General features: G+C 35.6%; 1 protein-coding gene across 1 annotated transcript; it reads right to left on the bottom strand.

The window, feature by feature from the left end:
* Positions 1-3797: 3797 nt before the first annotated feature.
* Positions 3798-19206, bottom strand: LOC131152320 (CASP-like protein 1E1). The gene is made up of 2 exons (XM_058104147.1): positions 18701-19206; positions 3798-4387 (listed from the first exon to the last, which is right to left on the bottom strand). Exons 1-2 carry the CDS (start codon positions 19048-19050, stop codon positions 4036-4038), a joined length of 702 nt encoding a protein of 233 aa, XP_057960130.1. The 5' UTR covers positions 19051-19206; the 3' UTR covers positions 3798-4035.
* Between the last annotated feature and the right edge of the window lie 724 nt (positions 19207-19930).

Genomic DNA, 19930 nt, shown 5'->3' with positions numbered 1-19930 from the left:
TCTGCCTTCTCAATATCTTGAATCGTCTTATCTTCTACAAACACAACATCTTTGCTTCTCAAAATTTTCTTCTCAACTGGATCACAAAGCTTGTATCTAAATTCATCTTGACTGTAGCCAAGGAATATACACTGTCGCATTTTCTCATCAAGTTTGGACCTTTCATCTTTTGGAATATGCACAAATGCTTTACACCCAAAAACACGTAAATGATTATAGGAAACATCCTTACCTGTCCAAACTCGGTCTGGCACATCAAACTATAGAAGAATACAGGGTGTAAGATTCAACACATGAACTACAGTGCTCAATGCCTCCCCCCAAAAGGATTTTGGCAACCGGGCTTGTGAAAGTAAACATCTCACTCTCTCAAGCAGTGTTCTGTTCGTCCTTTCTGCTATGCTATTCAATTAAGGAGTTTTTGGAGGAGTCTTTTGATGCCAAATACCTTGCTGTCTGCAATACTCATCAAATGGACCAGAATACTCTCCACCGTTGTCAGTCCGGATGCACCTCAGTTTCTTCCTAGTCTGTCTCTCAACTAGGGCCTGAAATTTCTTGAACTCAGCCAACACTTGGTCTTTTGACTTCAAGATATATACCCACAACTTCCTTGAATGGTCATCTATGAAGGTCATAAAGTATCTGGAGCCACCAAGTGTTCTCGTCTTCATAGGGCCACACACATCCAAATGTACTAAATCCAATATCTCTGACTTTCTCGAATGAGGGGAATTCTTGAAGGAAACTCTGCTCTGCTTCCCTGACAAACAATGAGTACACCTTTTCAGAAGTATACTTTTCAGTCCACATAGTAGACTTTTCTTCCCCAGTAGAGCTAATCCTTTCTCACTCATGTGAGTCAGTCTCTTGTGCCACAACTCTGCTATACCATTATCCTCCATCACATTAATAATGTCGTTGGAGATCTTTGCTTGCAGAATGTACAATGCAGACTGTTTCATGCCTCGAGCCACAACCATAGCATCCCTGGTGAGCTTCCATTGGCCATCACTGAAAGTGCTGCAGTACCCTTCGTCATCAAGTTTACCTACAGAAATCAAATTCAAACGAATGTCAGGAATATGCTTCACATCTCTAAGAACTAAACTCGTGCCATTATTTGTCTTCAAATACACATCCCCAATTCCAATGACTTTAACCAAACCATCGTTTCCCATCTTTACTATTCCAAAGTCACCAGATCTATAGGATGTAAAGAAATCCTTCCGAGATGTAGCATGAATGGAGGCACCACTGTCAATCACCCAACTGGTCTCATGATATGCAACATTTATCATCTCATCATCATAAACAATGAGGAATTCTGCAGGAGTGGTAGTAGCAACTCTATCATCACCATCTTTGTCATCTCCATTCTTCATTCCCTTCCCTTTCTCATTCTTGTTTTCTATCTTCAATTGTCTGCAATATTTCTTCATGTGTCCCTTTTTCCCGCAATGATGACACTCAACATTTGCAAACTTGTTGGACTTGCTTCTACTGTTATTTCTGTTCTTCGGACCTCTGCTCTTACTTCTCCCCCTCTTTTCTATAACCAAGATCTCTGACTGTGAAGAGGACCCCTGTGTTTTTCTTCTCATCTCTTCATTTAGTAAACAGCTCTTGGGCATATCCATTGTGATTATACCTTTTGGAGCGAAGTTAGACAATGAAGTTCTGAGTGTCTCCCATGAGTCCGGTAATGAACCAAGCAACCATAACCCTTATATCTCATCATCAAATTTAATACCCATTCTAGCCAACTGATTAATAATTCCTTGGAATGTATTCAGGTGATCTGCTAAAGGAGTCCCATCTTGGTACCTCAAAGCTATCATTTGTTTAATCAGAAACAACTTATTATTTCCAGTCTTTTTAGCATATAACTTTTCAAGCTTATGCCATAGAGAACGTGCATTTGTTTCTCCACTAATATGGTTCAAAACATTATCATCTACCCATTGCCTGATATACCAACACACCTGTCGATGTAACAAAGTCCATTCCACATCAGACTTTTTTTTCTGGTTTTTCAGCACTAAATATCGGTAGGTAATAATCTTTCACATAAAGAAGATCCTCCATTTTTCCTTTCCATATGTGATAATTTAAACCATTGAGATTAATCATTCTACTAGTATTTGCTTCAATAACTCAAACTGCCAACCTGACAATCTAGAAACATGTCTCTGATACCACTTTGTTAGGAGAGATATCAATAAACAACCACAGCGGTTATTCTCCCTATATGCAGGCAAATATAGTGTATCTCTACTTTTATACGTGCTGAAAATAATAAGAGAAATAATCAATCACACCAAGCCACAAGAACACAAGCAGTTTTTTACGTGAAAAACTTCCCCTGTGTGAGGAAGAAAAACCACAGGACCTAGTCCAATTAAAATCTCCACTATCAATCAAATAATGGATACACAAAGTCTTCTCAAATCGTAATTAGAGGATACAAATATCTCTCATCAAGATATCTACAATCTTGGAAAATAAAAAGAGAATTAGAGAGAATATACCAAATTCGCGGTTACTGTTTATAGGAAAAAACCCCAACTCCCGAGCTCCAAATCCGATCTCCACCGTTCAGATTGTAGCTGCTTGAGTTGTGAAACTCGATCGGACCATAGACGAAGCGGGATTGGAGTCTTGATGAAATTTGGGCAGCATGAGAAAAAACCACGTTTTTCTCTCTTCCTTTTGAGAAGTGACGGCTCCTCTCTTCTCCCCTCTTTTTTTACAACTTCCTTTAGGTTTTCCACACTAAAAAGGCTAGACTTTGGTTTTTTAATAAAGCCCACTTGGACTTTCCTCCACATGGAAGGAAATAACCCAACAATAGTCAAGATGCATGGCAACTAATGAAACCATATATGGAAAATGGTAACCTAAAGCTGCACTTATAAATATAATGTACCTTCCAACACAAAATCACAAATAATTTTTTAAAAATAAATATTTTTCTCTACTAATCTATCATTTATTATCAATTAAAATAATTTTAATTAATTCTCAAATTACAATTTCAGATCATAAAAATAGGAAAGGTTCTTTTAATATTTACATATAACTCTATAATCACTTAAAATTAAAAAGAATCACCAGCCACAGTCCATAGTTATATTTTAATATTATACGATAATTTTATTTCTTGACTTCTACTTATTGGGTGGTTTTGGGTCTTCTCAACCCCTAAAACTAGCTCATGGGGTGATACTTTTTCTCACACTTAATAACTGGTCACCAAACCCCTTCCACAACCGATGTGGGACAAACCCCAACAATCTTCCCCTCACACATTAGGCTCCATACTCCTCACGAATTGGGCTCACCAAACCATAAGCTCTTATACCAGTATTGGGTGGTCTTGAACCTTTTTAACGCCAAAAATTAGCTCATGGAGTGAGATTTTCCATCACTTAATAACTGACCACCAAACCCCTTTCACAACCGATGTAAGAAAAACTCCAACACTACTTTTATCCCTCGATTTTTGCTTTGCAAATGAAATGACCAAACAGCGAACCAATTTGTCATTTCATTTGTGAGGGAAAAGAATGATGAAGTGCCACTAATAGTACTTTTAGAGTGCTAATTAATAATATCTCTCAAATAAATCAAAATAAAAATACATAAATAATTTTGAAAGTAAATATTTTTAAAATAACACATTTAATTACCCATTTAAATTACCCACAAACATTTGTTTCATGACTACTTATAATTATAATTTTTTTTAGAGAAATTGAGATCAAGTAATAATGTATTATACAGATCATGCCTAATTTTGCCCAACCTCTAATAATTAATAAAATATAGTTTTGTGACAACTTTCAGTTTACCCTTCTAAGAAAAGAAAGAACAAAACGAAGAAAACTATTGTGTCATTAAGTCTAGAAGAAGAAGAAGATCAAAGAAGCAGAAATTGAAATCAAGCTCCTGAGGGATAACAGAGACTAAGTAGAAATTGAAATCAAGCTCCCGAGGGATTACAGAGACTAACACATATATGGTATTTATTATTTAGAACATTTGCTTGTAGAAGGACGAAGCGGCCAGCACAACCAGTAGGAGGAAAGCGATCGCGCCGAGGAGGGAGAGGAGGACGGCGACCGCCACTTGGTGGCAGAACTTGTCGAACACATTGCACACCTTGTTCCACTGCACGTGCGAGTTGCCATTGTAGCCGATGACGCCGACGGCCCCGGCGGCTCCGCTGCCGGAGGAGACGAGAGCCACCATCACCGCGTCCAGCGTGATTATCATCATCAGCGCCACGAAGCTTTTCTTTCCATTGCCCCGGCGGGTGACAAGAGAGAGGCCCAAGGAGAGCGCCGCGTATGCACATGCTATTGCATTTACCACCACGAAGTACCTACGCACCATACACGTGTATCAGGATACTAATTTTTTTTTTTAAATAATAATAATCCCTACATAATAATATGGTATTTTTTTTTATTTTATTTTGTAGTGTAAATTTAACCAAGAATTTTGTTAGGTGAAAAAAAGCAAAGGAAAATAATTCATTATATTTTCCTTCCATATTAAATAATACTAAAAAAATTTATTTTAAATAATTAAAGTTTAAGAAAAAATAAATACCAATAATATGTAAAATTAAATTTTTGTTCATGGATGTGATATAAATTTTTTTCTTTCCTACTTTTCTCGATAACCAAACATGAAACCATAGATTTTTTATTTTTTGAGTTCCAAACGAGATGTTTGGATTTTAATTTATTTGACGAATTTTTTATTTTTGTTCAAAGGTTCCACTAGGCCAAGGCCACATAATAGAATAGTTCATTTTCTAAATTTCTATTCTATACTCTCTCTTGTTTTATGGAAAGATTTGATTTTTAAGACCGTCCTTTTAAAATTTTCATTTTATAATATTAAAATTAATGGCATAAGAGGCAAAAACTTTATGTTTTTCAAATCATTTTAACCGAGCCAAAGGTTTTGGTTCAATGTTTTTGTAAACTAAAATAGATATGAATCCTTTGTTTAACAGATGCTTTGGTTAACTGACGGTTTGGTTCGGTTATTCAATCCAAACCAATTTTTAAACTATTATAAATATATATATATATATATATATATATATATAGAAAAATAAGATATTAAATTACTAGAATTTTAATTTAGTGTGTACATTTATACTTTATTTATGTCAATTAATCACCTAAAAAGTATTTGTGCATCAAGATATATCATATATATATATATATAATATAATATATAATATGAATAATACATATTATAAGTAAATATATATCGGTTCGATTCACATGAACATAAAAAACGAAATCGAATCAATAATCGGAAAAAAAAAAAAATGAACCGAAACCAAACCGAACAAATCGGTTAACCAAAATTTTAGTTCAATTCAAATTGAAAATTGTATCGATTTTCAAATATTTTTGAACAACCCTAAACAACATCTCCCTAAAGAAGTAGTTGATAATATTGTAAAAAAAATGTTGTAAGTGTGGTTTCAAACGATATGCTAACTACACACTAGGTACATTGAAATGGAATGCAGATAGATATAGTGAAATTAAATTTATCATTTCATTTTGGCATGCTCGTCATCCAAATTTTCATTTCATTTCATTCCTACCTTATTTCATTTCGTAAATCAATTAACTATGACATCAATTACAAGAAAATATCACAACTTTAGAATGACATATTTATTACCTTATATATATATATATATATATATATATATATATATATATATATATATATACTATACAAATAAGAATAGTCTATCCCTAATCAAATTAAATGAATATTTGATATTTTGCGAGCACTAAGATAAAAGGCCTCATGGTAGTGGTCACAATATTTAATACTATGGCCAATGTGTAGAGGCTCGAAAAATTAAATAATTAAAATAAATAGGGAAAAGAAAAGAAGGAAAAATGAATTATATTAAGGAGCGTCAGCAGGAATTCGTCGACGAACCCAGGGTTCTCATCGACGAATGTCCTTCTAGATCTTGTCAACGAAGTACACGTGTCTCTCTGACGAGAAGATACCGAGAGCATGAAATTCAGGCCATTAAGGGTTTGTCGACGAACTCATCATCTTCGTCGACAAACACCCTTCTTTGACTCGTCGAAGAGTACACATGTCTTGTTGACGAAGCCACGTGACAACAGTCTATATATATATATATATATGTTAAGAATCAGATTTTTAGCGAAGATTTCATTTCTCTCTCTACTTTGGCTCTCCCTCATTCTCTCTTCAGATCCGACTCTGTTTTCCTTGTTTCGATGATTGGAAGTTACCACGTTAATCCTGGGGAGATTCTCTACAACTTAGAAGGAGTGGAATGCTGATTTGGGGTGCTTGGGCATCATCTCAAAATTAAGGTAAGTAAGTTATTTTAGGATTTACATGATTATTTGAAATATGTGAACCTATGAAAGGTGTTACATGACTATATACTGGGGTTTGAGTTGTTTAAACTAGGGTTAATGTGATTTCAGGGTTTGAAGTTCTGAACGCTGCAGGCATGATTTAGGGTTTTTCTACAGGCTTCTCAGAATATAGGTAAGGGAATAAATTAAGTCAGGTATATATTTTCATAAATTTATTTATGAATTAATATAGTTTTTGGGAATACTAGTATTGAACAGAGAAAACAGATTTTATAGCATATTATAGTATAATATGGAGTAGAACTCATTCGTGTGGCATGAGTATAAGTTTAATGTAAATACAGTATGTCAGAATATGCTATTATTTCATAGAACAAGTATGATTTTATAGTAATTTAAAAAAAAAAAATCATAAACAGTACAGAAGTTAAGATATTTATAGTATATTATGATAATACAACCGGCGCAAATGCCGTGTAATGATAGTTAGCGCAGATGTCGTGATATGATAAGCCGGTGCAGATGCCGTGATCAGTTTTAACATGACAAATTATTCAGAAATTATGAAATGATAGCTTTTATCGAGAAATATGTAAAAGCCAAATTTTATTTCAGAATTATGAAAATGTTATCTATGAAGAGAAATATATTATGTGCAATGTATTATATAGTAACAGAACCTAGATGGTTACGTATATTATAAGCACGATGTCGTTGCTAGCTAGCCAGATCGGAGAGAAAGGATACCCATTGTGTGCCGACCCGTTAGAGGTTTGACACATAGTAAAATGGGCGGACCAAATTGGTGTATAACTGACAATGCAACCACACTATTCAGGAAGTGTGGGTCGGAGGTGGATTAGCCCCGAAGTGTAGGCGGTGAGTAGGATACCCTCTGTGTATAGACCTGTTAGAGGTTTGACAGAGAGTAGGATGGGCAAGCTGGGATGGGTGGGCAATCGTACATAGTTATGTCATGTTTGACTTAACTTGGTAGGCCAGCCAGCATTAAGTCCAGCCTACGGGCCGCATAACTCGAGTCATGCAAGGTTAATTCATGATATGTGGTTATACATCCAGGATATTATTTCAGTAATGTACAGATTTAACAGACTATTTAAATGATACAAAAATTCATTATGATATAGTAAGATTATTTATAAAAGTACATGTTTTCATGTTATTAGTTTCAACTTAAGATATATATATATATATATATATATATATATATATATTATGATTATATTATTTGCAGTATATGCTTATAAAACAATTAAACTCATATTGCCACACATTGATATTAGTTTATTTCCCTTACTAAGAGGTGTCTTACCCCAACATTACAAATATTTCAGAAAATCCCAACAGATAAGTGGAGCAAGCTCTGTAATAGAGAAGTTCATTAGTATTACCCCAGTTGCAGGGTAAGTAATCATGTCGAAGACAGGATGAATTTTTGGGGTATATATGTGTATATGTAGAACAGTGAATCTCTGGTATTGTATATAAGATAAGTATATTATAGTTTTCGCTGCTTAGATGACATGTATGTATAAATAGGTAAATTCCCGATACCTATGGGTACGGATTGTCTTTGACTACGTTTTATGGTATTAGAGTATTATTAGTATGTGAAAATAATAATAAATAAATATAGAAGAAATTTGGCCTTGTAACAAGTTTGGTATTAGAACTTAGGTTGTTAGGTTCTGTAGACTTTAGTGTACAGTGGAAACAATACCAGAGTATAAGAATAGATCAATAATTTAGTAAGTCAATGCTGGGAAGTTAAGATGAGTATTTAGGGTTTTGCTTCGTAATTGAGAAGCAGGATTTTCGTAGTGATTTCTATGTCTTTCCTGGGGTGACGATTTCTGGAAAGCCATAGTAAACTATTGTCGGGTTGTGTTTTTCAATTGCTGTACTGAATCTTAAATTGAGAACAAGGATGTCACATTAAATTGATGACATGAGATTTCAGTTAGATAAATATGTTAGTTAAGTTATGCAGATAGGGTCCTCAGACTATGTTTATTAGAACCTGGGGGTAGCAGAGCTCACGCCAGTAGTGATGATGGTGCAGGCCCCTCTATTGCGGATGGCGGTGATTCAGACATTGTTCTATATAGTGTAGCTTAGCAAGTTATGGCTGAGATTGCATGGAACTCTAAGGAGCAAGGAGGACCATCAGAAGACTAGGGATGCACTATAGAGAAGTTTGCAAAAATGATTCCTCCGTCGTTTTTAGGAGGAGCTGATTCTGCAGTTACTGAAAACTAGATGTAGGAGATTGAGAAAAAACTGATGGTGCTTCACTGCACTGATGAGCAAAGGGTCCTTTATGCCATGTATAAGTTGACAGGTGTGGTTGAGAGATGGTGGATAGCCGTGAAGTTGCTAAAAGAATAGGGACCCGTACCAGTGGCCATGACGTGGAATCAATTCAAGGAGATGTTCTTTGATCGTTGTTTTCCTCCCACTGTTAGAGAAGCAAAAATAAAAGAATTTTTGAATCTAACATATGGGTAGTTGACGGTTCAGCAATATGCAACAACGTTTATCAAGATGTCATGCCTTGCTCCCTACATAGTTCCAGATGAGTTTAAGGATGCAAGAATGTTTGAGAGGGGTTTGAGGCATGACATCCATAAACAAGTGGTGGTTCTAAAGGTGTAGGATTTCTCTGAATTAGTGGATAGAGCCACAGTGGCAGAGGAGAGCAGCCTAAGGGATGTGGGGATGTTGAGTCAAGACCCTTGGAGGGGAGACAGATATGGTAAAGCTTCGAGGCAAGAGACTGGGAGATGGGAGGTTCAGGGCGAGCAGACATATCCAGTTTGTCCTATATGTGGAAAGAGACATATGGGAGAATGCCTACTGAGGAGGAATGTCTGCTACCGATGTGGTGGATCGGGTCACATACCACGAGATTGTCATGTGCAGTATAGTACTGCTTCTGCTCCCAGACCATTTGAGGGGAATATCCAGGCACCCAGGGGTGGCGGCCAGCAGAGAAACACGGCCTCGACGAGTGTCTATACGTTGACGATGGGAGATACTGAGACTGTAGGCGACGTTGTGACAGGTATGATTATTGTTTTATCATATAAAGTTATTGTTTTATTTGACTCAAGTATCACCCATTCGTTCGTATCGTTGGGGTATGTCAAGTCAACTGGAGTTGAGACAGAATTGTTAGATACTGATTTGTTACTAGCCACGCCAACTGGATCAGTAGTGAGATGTGGAAGGGTACTTAAAAACTATCCAGTGGGCATTCAGGAGAAAATATTATCAGCCGATCTTATAGTATTAGATATGCAGGGATTCAATATGATATTGGATATGGACAAGCTAGCAGCTAACTACGCCAGCATTTATTGCCATCAAAAAGAGGTATTCTTCAAACCCTCGGGAGAGTAGGAATTTAGATTTGTGGGATCGCATGTACGCACCTCACCACAATTAGTGTCAGCTATTCAGGCCAGGAGGCTACTTCAGGGTGGTTGCCAAGGGTGTGTAGCTTATATAAAAGAGATGCTAGAGGAAGAAATGAAAATTGTTGATATTCCAGTAGTCAAGGAATTTTCAGATGTATTTCCAGAAGAGTTACTTGACTTACCACCAGATAGGAAGATTGAGTTTGTTGTGGATTTACTTCTAGGAACAACATTGATATCTAAAGCACACTACAGAATGGCCCCAGCCGAGTTAAATGAGCTGAAAGACCAATTGCATAAGTTGTTAGATAAAAGGTTTATCAGACCTAGCGTGTCACCTTGGGGAGCACCAGTGCTATTTGTAAAGAAGAAAGACGGAACGTTAAAAATGTGCATCGATTATAGGGATATGAATAAAGTGATGATCAAGAATAAGTATCCTTTTCCTAGAAATGATGATTTATTTGATTAGTTACAGGGAACCCAGGTCTACTTCAAGATTGCTCTTCGGTCGGTATACCATCAGGTAAAAATTAAAGCAGAGGATATTCCGAAAACAACATTTAGGACCAGATATGGCCACTATGAATTTCTAGTTCTGCCATTTGGTCTGACTAATGCACTTGCAGTGTTCATGGACTTGATGAATCGGGTATTCAATCAGTCTTTGGATCAGTTTATTATTGTCTTTATTGATGATATATTGGTCTATTCGAAGAGTTTTGAAGAGCACGAAGATCATATGAGACTAGTATTGCAGGTAGTGATGGAAAAGAAGCTATATGCTAGAGTTTTGGCTGAGGCGGGTCACTTTCTTTGGACATATGATCTCTGGGGATGGCATATCAGTGGATTCAAGTAAGATAAAAGTGGTGGTGAATTAGGTGAAACCAAGAAATGTTTAGGAGATCAGGAGTTTTCTAGGTCTTACAGGGTACTATCGGCGTTTTGTAGATGGTTTTTCCAGATTATCGAGTCCACTAACATAGCTCACAAGGAAAAATGTGAAGTTTGAATTAACTGACGAGTGTGAACAGAGTTTCTAGGAGTTGAAACAACGGCTTGTCACTGCACCAGTGTTATCCATTCCATCAGGAGAAGATGAATTTGTTATATACAATGACGCATGCCAAAAAGGACTTGGGTGTGTGTTGATGCAGCATGGGAAGGGTATTGCATATGCTTCTTGGCAACTTAAGGAGTATGAAAAGAATTACTCTACCCATGATCTGGAATTAGTTGCGGTGGTCTATGCGTTAAAAATTTGGAGACATTATCTCTATGGGGGTAGGTGTGAAATTTTTACTGACCATAAGAGCTTGAATATTTCTTCACACAGAAAGAATTAAATATGAGGTAGAGGAGATGGTTGGAGCTTATTAAAGATTACGACCGCACCATCAGTTACCACCTAGGGAAAGTAAACGTGGTGCCTGATGCTTTGACCTGGGAGTAGCACTATTAGTATAGATGAGTTAGCATCTGATTCAAATGGATTTGGAGAGGCTCGGTGAGTTGGTAGAGGGTGAGTTCCAGGCATTTATTGCTAACTTGATACTACAACCTACCCTGCAATATAGGATTAAAGTTGCTTAGATGAATGATGCAGAATTAGAAGAGTTGATGGGTAAAGTGTAGGATGGATATGGGGAGGAGTTTAATATTTCAGATGATGGATCTCTGAGGTTTCGTACCAGACTGTGCGCACCTGCAGATGTTGAAATTAAGAGGACTATCCTAGAGGAGGTGTACATATCCCTTTACATAATACATCTTGGGAGACTAAAGATGTATCGGGAACTTCGGGAGTCATTTTGGTGGAGCGGTATAAAGAAGGAGATAACCGAGTTTGTGAAGCAGCGTTTGATGTGCCAGCAGGTAAAGGCTGAGCACTAGAAATTAGCAGGATAGTTGCAGCCACTCCACAACCCTGAGTGGAAGTGGGATTATATCTCTATGGATTTTGTTATAGGGTTACCGCCGGCGTTGCATGGGCAGAATGTCATATGAGTGATTGTAGATTGACTGACAAAGACTGCTTATTTTCTCCCTATTAAAGTCAACTACTCCATGAGCAGACTGACGGAATTATATATTCAGGAGATAGTTCAAACCTATGGTGTGCCGGTATCTATAATCTCATATCGAAACCCACGATTCACGTCACGATTTTGGAGAAGTTTGCAAGAGGCTTTGGAGTTTCAGCTAACATGCAGCACAACATTTCATCCTTAAACGGATGGACAGACGGAGAGGACGATCTAGATACTAGAAGATATGCTTCAAGTATGTGTGCTGGACTTCAAGGGTAGTTGGACCCAGTTTATGTCGTTGGTTGAATTAGCATATAATAATAGCTATCAGGCCAGCATTTGAATGGCACCTTACGAGGCATTATATGGTAGAAAATGTCGTTCTCCACTATACGGGAATGAAGTGGGTGAAGGCGAGTTTTGGGGCCAGAGTTAGTGCAGTAGACATATGATAAAGTCTGACTTATTAGAGACAGAATTAATATAACCCAGAGTCGCCAGAAAAGCTACGCACGTAGATACTCGCCGCCAAAAATTAGAGTTTGATGAAGGAGACCATGTGTTCTTGAAAGTAGCACCAATGAAAGGAGTGATGAGGTTTGGGAGGAAGGGTAAGCTGAACCCTAGGTACATTGGCCCATTTGAAATACTTGAGAGAGTGGGTACAATTGCCTACAGATTAGCTTTACCATCGGCATTCTCTAGGATTCATGACATATTCCATGTTTCTATGCTGAGGAAATACGTCTCAGATCCCTTTCACATTACGAGCCAAGAAGAGTTGGAGCTTAGAGATACTTTAACATATGAAGAAATACTAGTGCAGATTCTGGATAGGAAAGAATAAAAGTTACGCACCAAGAAAACTCCACTAGTAAAGGTACTTTGTAGGAACCATGCAGTGGAAGAAGTTTTGTGGGAGTTAGAAGAGGAGATGCATCAGAGGTACCCACACCTTTTCAACGGGGATCAGCAGTAATCAAAAAGGAAAGGTAGTGATCCAGGTAGGAAATTATGTAAATAGATTTTGTTTTATGCAGGTTAATCAGTGTATGTAATAGTTTTCTGTTTTGGTTGGTTTTGGGAGAAATTTTGATTAGTTATTGTAATCTCCTAGGACTATATGTGTAACCACGGTATTCCTCCGCCATAAGTGAGAGTGATTAATAAAAGTACAACGAATTTTTCCTCTAGAGGTTAGTATATGTATAGTCAGCAAATTTCGAGGACAAAATTTTTGAAAGGAGGGGAGAATGTAGAGGTTCGAAAAATATAATAATTAAAATAAATAAGGAAAAGAAAAGAAGGAAAAAAAATTTATATTAAAGAGCGTCGACAAGAATTCGTCGACGAACCTAGGGTTCTCGTCGATGAATATCCTTCTAGATCTCGTCGACGAAGTACATGTGTCTCGTCGATGAGAAAGTTATCGAGAGCATGAAATTCAGGCCATTAAGGGTTCGTCAACGAACTCATCATCTTCATCGACGAATACCCTTCTTTGACTCGTCGACGAGTACACGGGTCTCGTTAATGAAGCCACATGGCAGCAGTCTATATATATATGTTAAGAATCATATTTTCAGCGAAGATTTCATTTCTTTCTTTACTCTCTCTCTCTCTCTCTCTCTCTCTCTCTCTCTCTCTCTCTCTCTCTCTCTCTACTTCGGCTCTCCCTCCTTTTCTTTTCAGATCTGATTTTATTTTTCCCCGTTTCAACGATCGGAAGTTACCACGTTGATCTTGGGGAGATTCTCTACAACTTAGGCAGAGTAGAATGCTGATTTGGGGTGCTTGGGCACTATCCCAAAATCAGGGTAAGTAAGTTATTTTAGGGTTTACGCGATTATTTGGAATATGTGAACCCAGGAAAAGTGTTAGATGGTTATATACTGGGGTTTGAGTTGTTTAAACTGGGGTTAATGTGATTTTAAAGTTTGGAGTTCTGAACGTTGCAGGTGTTATTTAGGGTTTTTCTACAAGCTTCTCAGGAAACAGGTAAGAGAATATATTAAGTTAGGTATTTTCAAAAATTTATTTATGAATTAATGTAGTTTTTGGGAATACATGTATTAAATAGAGAAAATAGATTTTATAGCATGTTATAGTATAATATGGAGTAGAACTCACTCGTGTGGCATGAGTATAAGTTTGATGTAAATACATTATGTCAGAATATGTTATTATTTCATAGAACAAGTATGATTTTATAGTAATTTTTAGAAAAATCATAAACAGTGCATAAGTTAAGATATTTATAGTATATTATGATAATACAACCAGCGCAGATGCCATGTAATGATAGCCGGCATAGATGCCGTGATCAGTTTTAATATGACAAATTATTCAGAATTTATGAAATGACAGCTTTTATATAAAAATATGTAAAATCTAGGTTTTATTTCAAAAATATGAAAATGTTATCTATGACCAGAAATATATTATGTGAAATGTATTATATAGTAATAGAACCTAGATGGTTACATATGTTATGAGCACGATACCAGTTCTAGCTAGCCAGATCAGAGAGAAGGATACCCATTGTGTGCCGACCTGTTAGAGGTTTAACGGAGAGTAGGATGTCATTGCTAGCTAGCCAGACCAGAGAGAAAGGATACCCATTGTGTGTCGACCCGTTAGAGGTTTGACACAGAGTATGATGGGCGGACCAAATTGGTGTATAGTTGACAATGCAACCACACTATTCAGGAAGTGTGGGTCAGAGGCCGATTAGTCCCGAAGTGTAGGCGGTGAGTAGGATACCCTCTGTGTACTAACCCGTTAGAGTATTGACGGAGAGTAGGATGGGCAGGTTAGGATGGGTGGGCAATCGTATGTAGTTATGTCATGTTTAACTTAACCTGGTAGGCCAGTCAGCGTTAAGTCTAGCCTATGGGCCGTACAACCCGAGTCATGCGGGGTTAATTCATTATATACAATTATACATCGAGGGTATAATTTCAGTAATGTACAAATTTAATAAACTATTTAAATGATACGAAAATTCATTATGATATAGTAAGATTATGAATAAAAGTACAGGTTTTTATGTTATTAGTTATAGCTTAAGATATATATATATATATATATATATATATATATTATTTGTAGTATATGCTTATAACACGATTAAACTCATATTGCCACACACTAATAGTAGTCTATTTCCCTTACCAAGAGGTGTCTTACTCCAACATTACAAATGTTTCAGGAAATCCCGACAGACAAGTGGAGCGAGCTCCGTGATAGAGGAATTCATTGGTATTACTCCAATTGCAGGGCAAGTAATCATGTTGGAGACATGATGAATTTTTGGGGTATATATGTGTATATATAGAATAGTGAATCTCTGGTATTGTATATAAGATAAGTATATTATAGTTTCCGCTGCTTAGATAACATGTATGTATAAACAAGTAAATTTTTGGTACCTATGGGTTCAGGTTAACTTTAACTACCTTCTATTGTATCAGAGTATTATTAGTATGTGAAAAAAAATAATAAATAAATATAGTAGAAATTTGGAATCGTTACACAATGCATCTAATGCACCAGGTTATGAAATTAATTTTGTGTGGACTTTATTGGCACAAGGAGATCATGATGGGTAGGGTTTCCCTATGCACCAACATCAAATCATCCAAGACAGTCCTGCCCCCACACAATCTGGTCCATATTCCTATTTCAAAATCCAAACATGGCCTTAATTTTTATTGAGTTAATGCATTCACTAATTGGTCTTTAATCTAGATAAACACATGTGGGAGAGTAAATGACCATACTTGTTGAAGTTGCTCATGAGGGTACATACTATTTTAATAGTTAGGGTACGCAACTTTCTTGATTTTATTTTTAAAGATATAAAAATAAATTAAAGATGTTAAAGGTACAAAAAAAAAAAAAATTTAGGAGGAGAGAGACTATTATTTACTCATATTTTATGCTTAATAGAATTGTATTGTTCTACATTACTACTATTTCTTTTTAATAATATGGGAACTCCAATTACCAACAAGCCCTTTAGACGCCCCCGTATAAGACCAAACCCACGTGGGCAGCTACCTTTCCCCCCTAATGCACCACCTAGGTAAATTCGAATGCGGTCACGGCTTCCAGACACCGATTGGACGTTCATCAAATCCATCCCTCAGCCCGCACATTGTGTGTCTACTAAGGTTTGAACACACATGTTCCTTCTTACGTGCCAACGTTTTTCCACCGTGCTATGCCCATGAGATAACATTACTACTTTTAGTATTTATTTAAGTAGATAGCTTTCAAATTCAATGCACCCATATAAATCTTGACCTAAATTGCAGTTCAAGCATTAAAGTTTTGAGTCTTTTGACAATGTCCAATTGATGTGGATTGATTTCAACCTTAAAAAATCTATGTATGGACATCTCTTTTGAAGGCTGAAATGGGTGGTGTTTGGAGTCTCACGATTTTTAAGTTTGGTACGGGTAAGCATGTCATATATATAGCGCGAAAAAAATTGAATTCTCTTAAGATTTCTTTTAAAAATTAATGCAAACTTTTCTTGAAATTTAAAAATTTTTATAATCCATAAAATTTGACAAAAAGATACAAACCTTTATTTAAGTTTATAAAATCTCACAAATTTCTTAGTTTGGAAAAAGGACACAAACCTCCCCTCTTGATATTTATAAAAAGGTAAAAAACACTAATCTCTGCTTGAGATTTGGTAAAAACACACTAACCTCCCCTAAGGTTTAAATATTTTTAAGGATCTCCACTGAGGTTTGAAGAATTTGAAAGACTTCCCTTGAGGTTTGTCAAAACGATATAAACTACCCCTTATATTGTTCAAAAAGGCACATCTTTTGAGAGAGAACTTCTGTCTTTTTGGCAAATCTCAAAAAAGGTTTGTTACACTTTTGAAATCTTAACGGAGGTTAATGAGATTTTTGAAACCTTAGGAGAGGTCCTTGCCTTTTTGCCAAATCTCTGGAAAGGTCAATGTCTTTTACCCTTTATAAAAAACAAACATGGTGAGCGGATATAACTATTCCAAAATCAATGGTCAAGAGCGAGATCTCTAAAATTTTTGGAATTTCAGAAAGAAGTCCTCATCCGTTTCACCAATATCAAGAGACTTTTATATAATTTTTGAACTCTTAAGAACGGACAATGTTTTTTACCCTTGAAAATTATTAAAATAAATATATTGGTGTCATATCCTTGGGCCAAAAATGACTTAACTAGTCTACAAGCATATAGATCTAATACTAAAAGGAAAAGAATAATTTTCTCAAAAATTCAATGCTAAAAACATTCAAATATACTAACAAGTACCAAAAATTAATAACTCAATCTTGAACACAAAAAGTATAGGTGGGGCAATCGTTAGGCAATTAATTGATGATTAATCTAAGAAATAAGATCGAAAGACTAATAACTTAAAATTAACCACTCGATCGTACAAAATATCTTTTAAAAATAAAAATAAAATAAATTTTGTATTTTTGTGTGAGTCACTTATGACATGAACAACAATAAATTAAGTAGGTAAATACAGTTATGAAATGGAATGGACCCCCTCAAGTGGGTCACCTGACTTTTACTCGAGTGGAAATAATTAGTACAGGCAACCACCCTAGCCTGCGCACCCTTTAATTTGGCAACCCATTTCTTCCCCACCTACCCATTTCCTTGTTTAAAACTTTAGGCCCCATTTGTCCCCATTTATTTTTCACCATATATATAGTATTAATTATTCAATTTTAAAAAATTATCTAATCATTATTCTTATTTTTAATTTATTTTTAAAATGTTTGATTCCTAACTTGTAGTTCATGTGTAATATCGCATTATTTAGGAGGTCACATTTATCTTTTCTAAGTCATTCGATTTAGGGATTTGGCAATCTGATTAAATATTGTGTTGTATTTGTGACTATTAATTTCAGATATTAAACTTAGATTTGTATAAACTAATACAAAACTTAGTATAATTTATATCATATTTAATCCAAATCTAAGTTCACATTTTTTAAAAAATAATATTAGAAAATTAAAAAAATAAATTATTAGAAATTGTAGATCGTTTGGTTGGAATGAGCCATACCGAAAAAAAAAATATATATACCAAAACATTATGCAATTTGATTTATATTTTTTATCTTTTAAATTGACGACACCCTCAACATTTTTAGGCCCCCAAATATTTTAAATGGTGTATCAAGGGAAGAATGTTCTTGAATTTTGAATCTTGGCATGCATCCATCAATGTCTCCTCTAAACTTTTTTTTTTTTTTTTTTGGAAATTAACAAAAAAAAAAAACTTGCAAGCCAATATATTTGGAAAAAAAAATGGATACTTAATTTGTTTTGTATTATTGAATTTAGCTTAAGTCATTGTAGGGTCGAGTTATTATTAAGCAAATTGAAACTACCAACTAACCCAATAAAACAGTGCAACTCATACGCTAGACAAATGAGTAAATTACACTTAACTTAATTATTTTAATTAGAATGTCAAGATTATGCCTTGAAGAGACATCTTAATAATCAATATTTGAGATTTTTATATTGAATACATTATCTCAAGAAATGGAATTAATGAAAAATGATCGATTTAAGGACGAACTTATTTTAACTCTTTTCCATGGTAACTCATTAGAGGCTTGGAATATACAATAAGATAATCCATCTCACTTCTTTCCATTCTTTTCAATATTGAAAGCTAGCTAAAGAGTGCTAAACCAATTAGAAAATAAAAATGTTCAGGTTATATGCGACTATGCTTAGATGAACTTATGAGAGAGAGAGAGAGAGAGAGAGAGAGAGAGACATACACGAAGGCAGAGAGGTAATGCCACTTGGCAGGGACGCGCACATGCACTGGGGCCATGTCAGGGAAGAGGCTAACGGGGACGACTTCGGTTTCCCTGTTCAGCCCAAGCACTACTGCTGCTCCCAGCGTGAATGCCAGCGCCAGTATCCTCACCACCACGTAACATGGCGACCACCACCGTGGCCTCTCCCACCTGCTGCTTCTTGAGCCACGGCCACGGCCACCGCCTGCGGTATCACCACCATCCACCGCCGCCTTATGATCCGCACCTTCCCTGTACACGTTATTATTACTCCCATCATCACCAGTACTGCTGCCACTGATGCGCCAGTTGTGATACCCACACTCCATCTCCTCCTTTCCGGCTATGTATTTTGAACCCAATACAGTCAACAACCCATACAGTCAACAACCCAATGCCACAACGCCCCCAACTCTACATTTATATATACATTTGTAAACACACACACACACACACACACTATATATATATATATATATATATATCTGTGTAAATGTAGAGTTGTGGTATATATATTATATTTATGAGATAAGAGAGAGAGGCTGCATGGCTAGCTGGCTATGAAAAAGACATATATAAGCGCAAAAGATTTGTCACTTAGTTCTGACTAGAAATTTTTTTTTACACATTTTATTTGAAATTTGACAAAAAAACACAAATCTCTTCCTAAAAGATTTATCATTTTATAAAATATAGAGAGAATTTATATCTTTTTTCCAAACTTTATGCGAGATTCTTAAAATTCTTGAAATTCAGTAGAGGTTCCTAAAATTTTTTAAATATAAGAAAATGTCGGTATCTTCTTACTAAACCTTCAATGTCTTTTATCATATATATATAAGTAGTAATAAAAAAACTAGAATGGTGCATGGTAATTCATTAATTAATTAACTTAAATTAAATTAGGCGCTATATATATATATATATATATATATATAATATTTGTCAAAAAATATATATTTTTTGAAAAATGGTTCCTTCTTATGCATAGAATTTTAAATTCATCAATCACAAGATATCACGATAGCACTTGGATCTATACAAGTAAAAATTAGATCCATTAAAATATGTGAAAAATTCACATTTCATATTAACTCATGCGTCTTATTTGTATGAGTCAAGTATTAAAGCGATATTTTTGGATTAGTGAGTTCAAATCTCATGTAAGAAAAAATAATTTCTTCCAAGTGTTTCTCATTTTTGTGTGAG

This window comes from Malania oleifera, chromosome 3, assembly GCF_029873635.1.
Source record: "Malania oleifera isolate guangnan ecotype guangnan chromosome 3, ASM2987363v1, whole genome shotgun sequence".
In the NCBI taxonomy this organism is placed as follows: domain Eukaryota; kingdom Viridiplantae; phylum Streptophyta; class Magnoliopsida; order Santalales; family Ximeniaceae; genus Malania; species Malania oleifera.
Note: the sequence above shows the minus strand (reverse complement) of the source record. Positions and strands in the feature narration are given on the sequence as shown.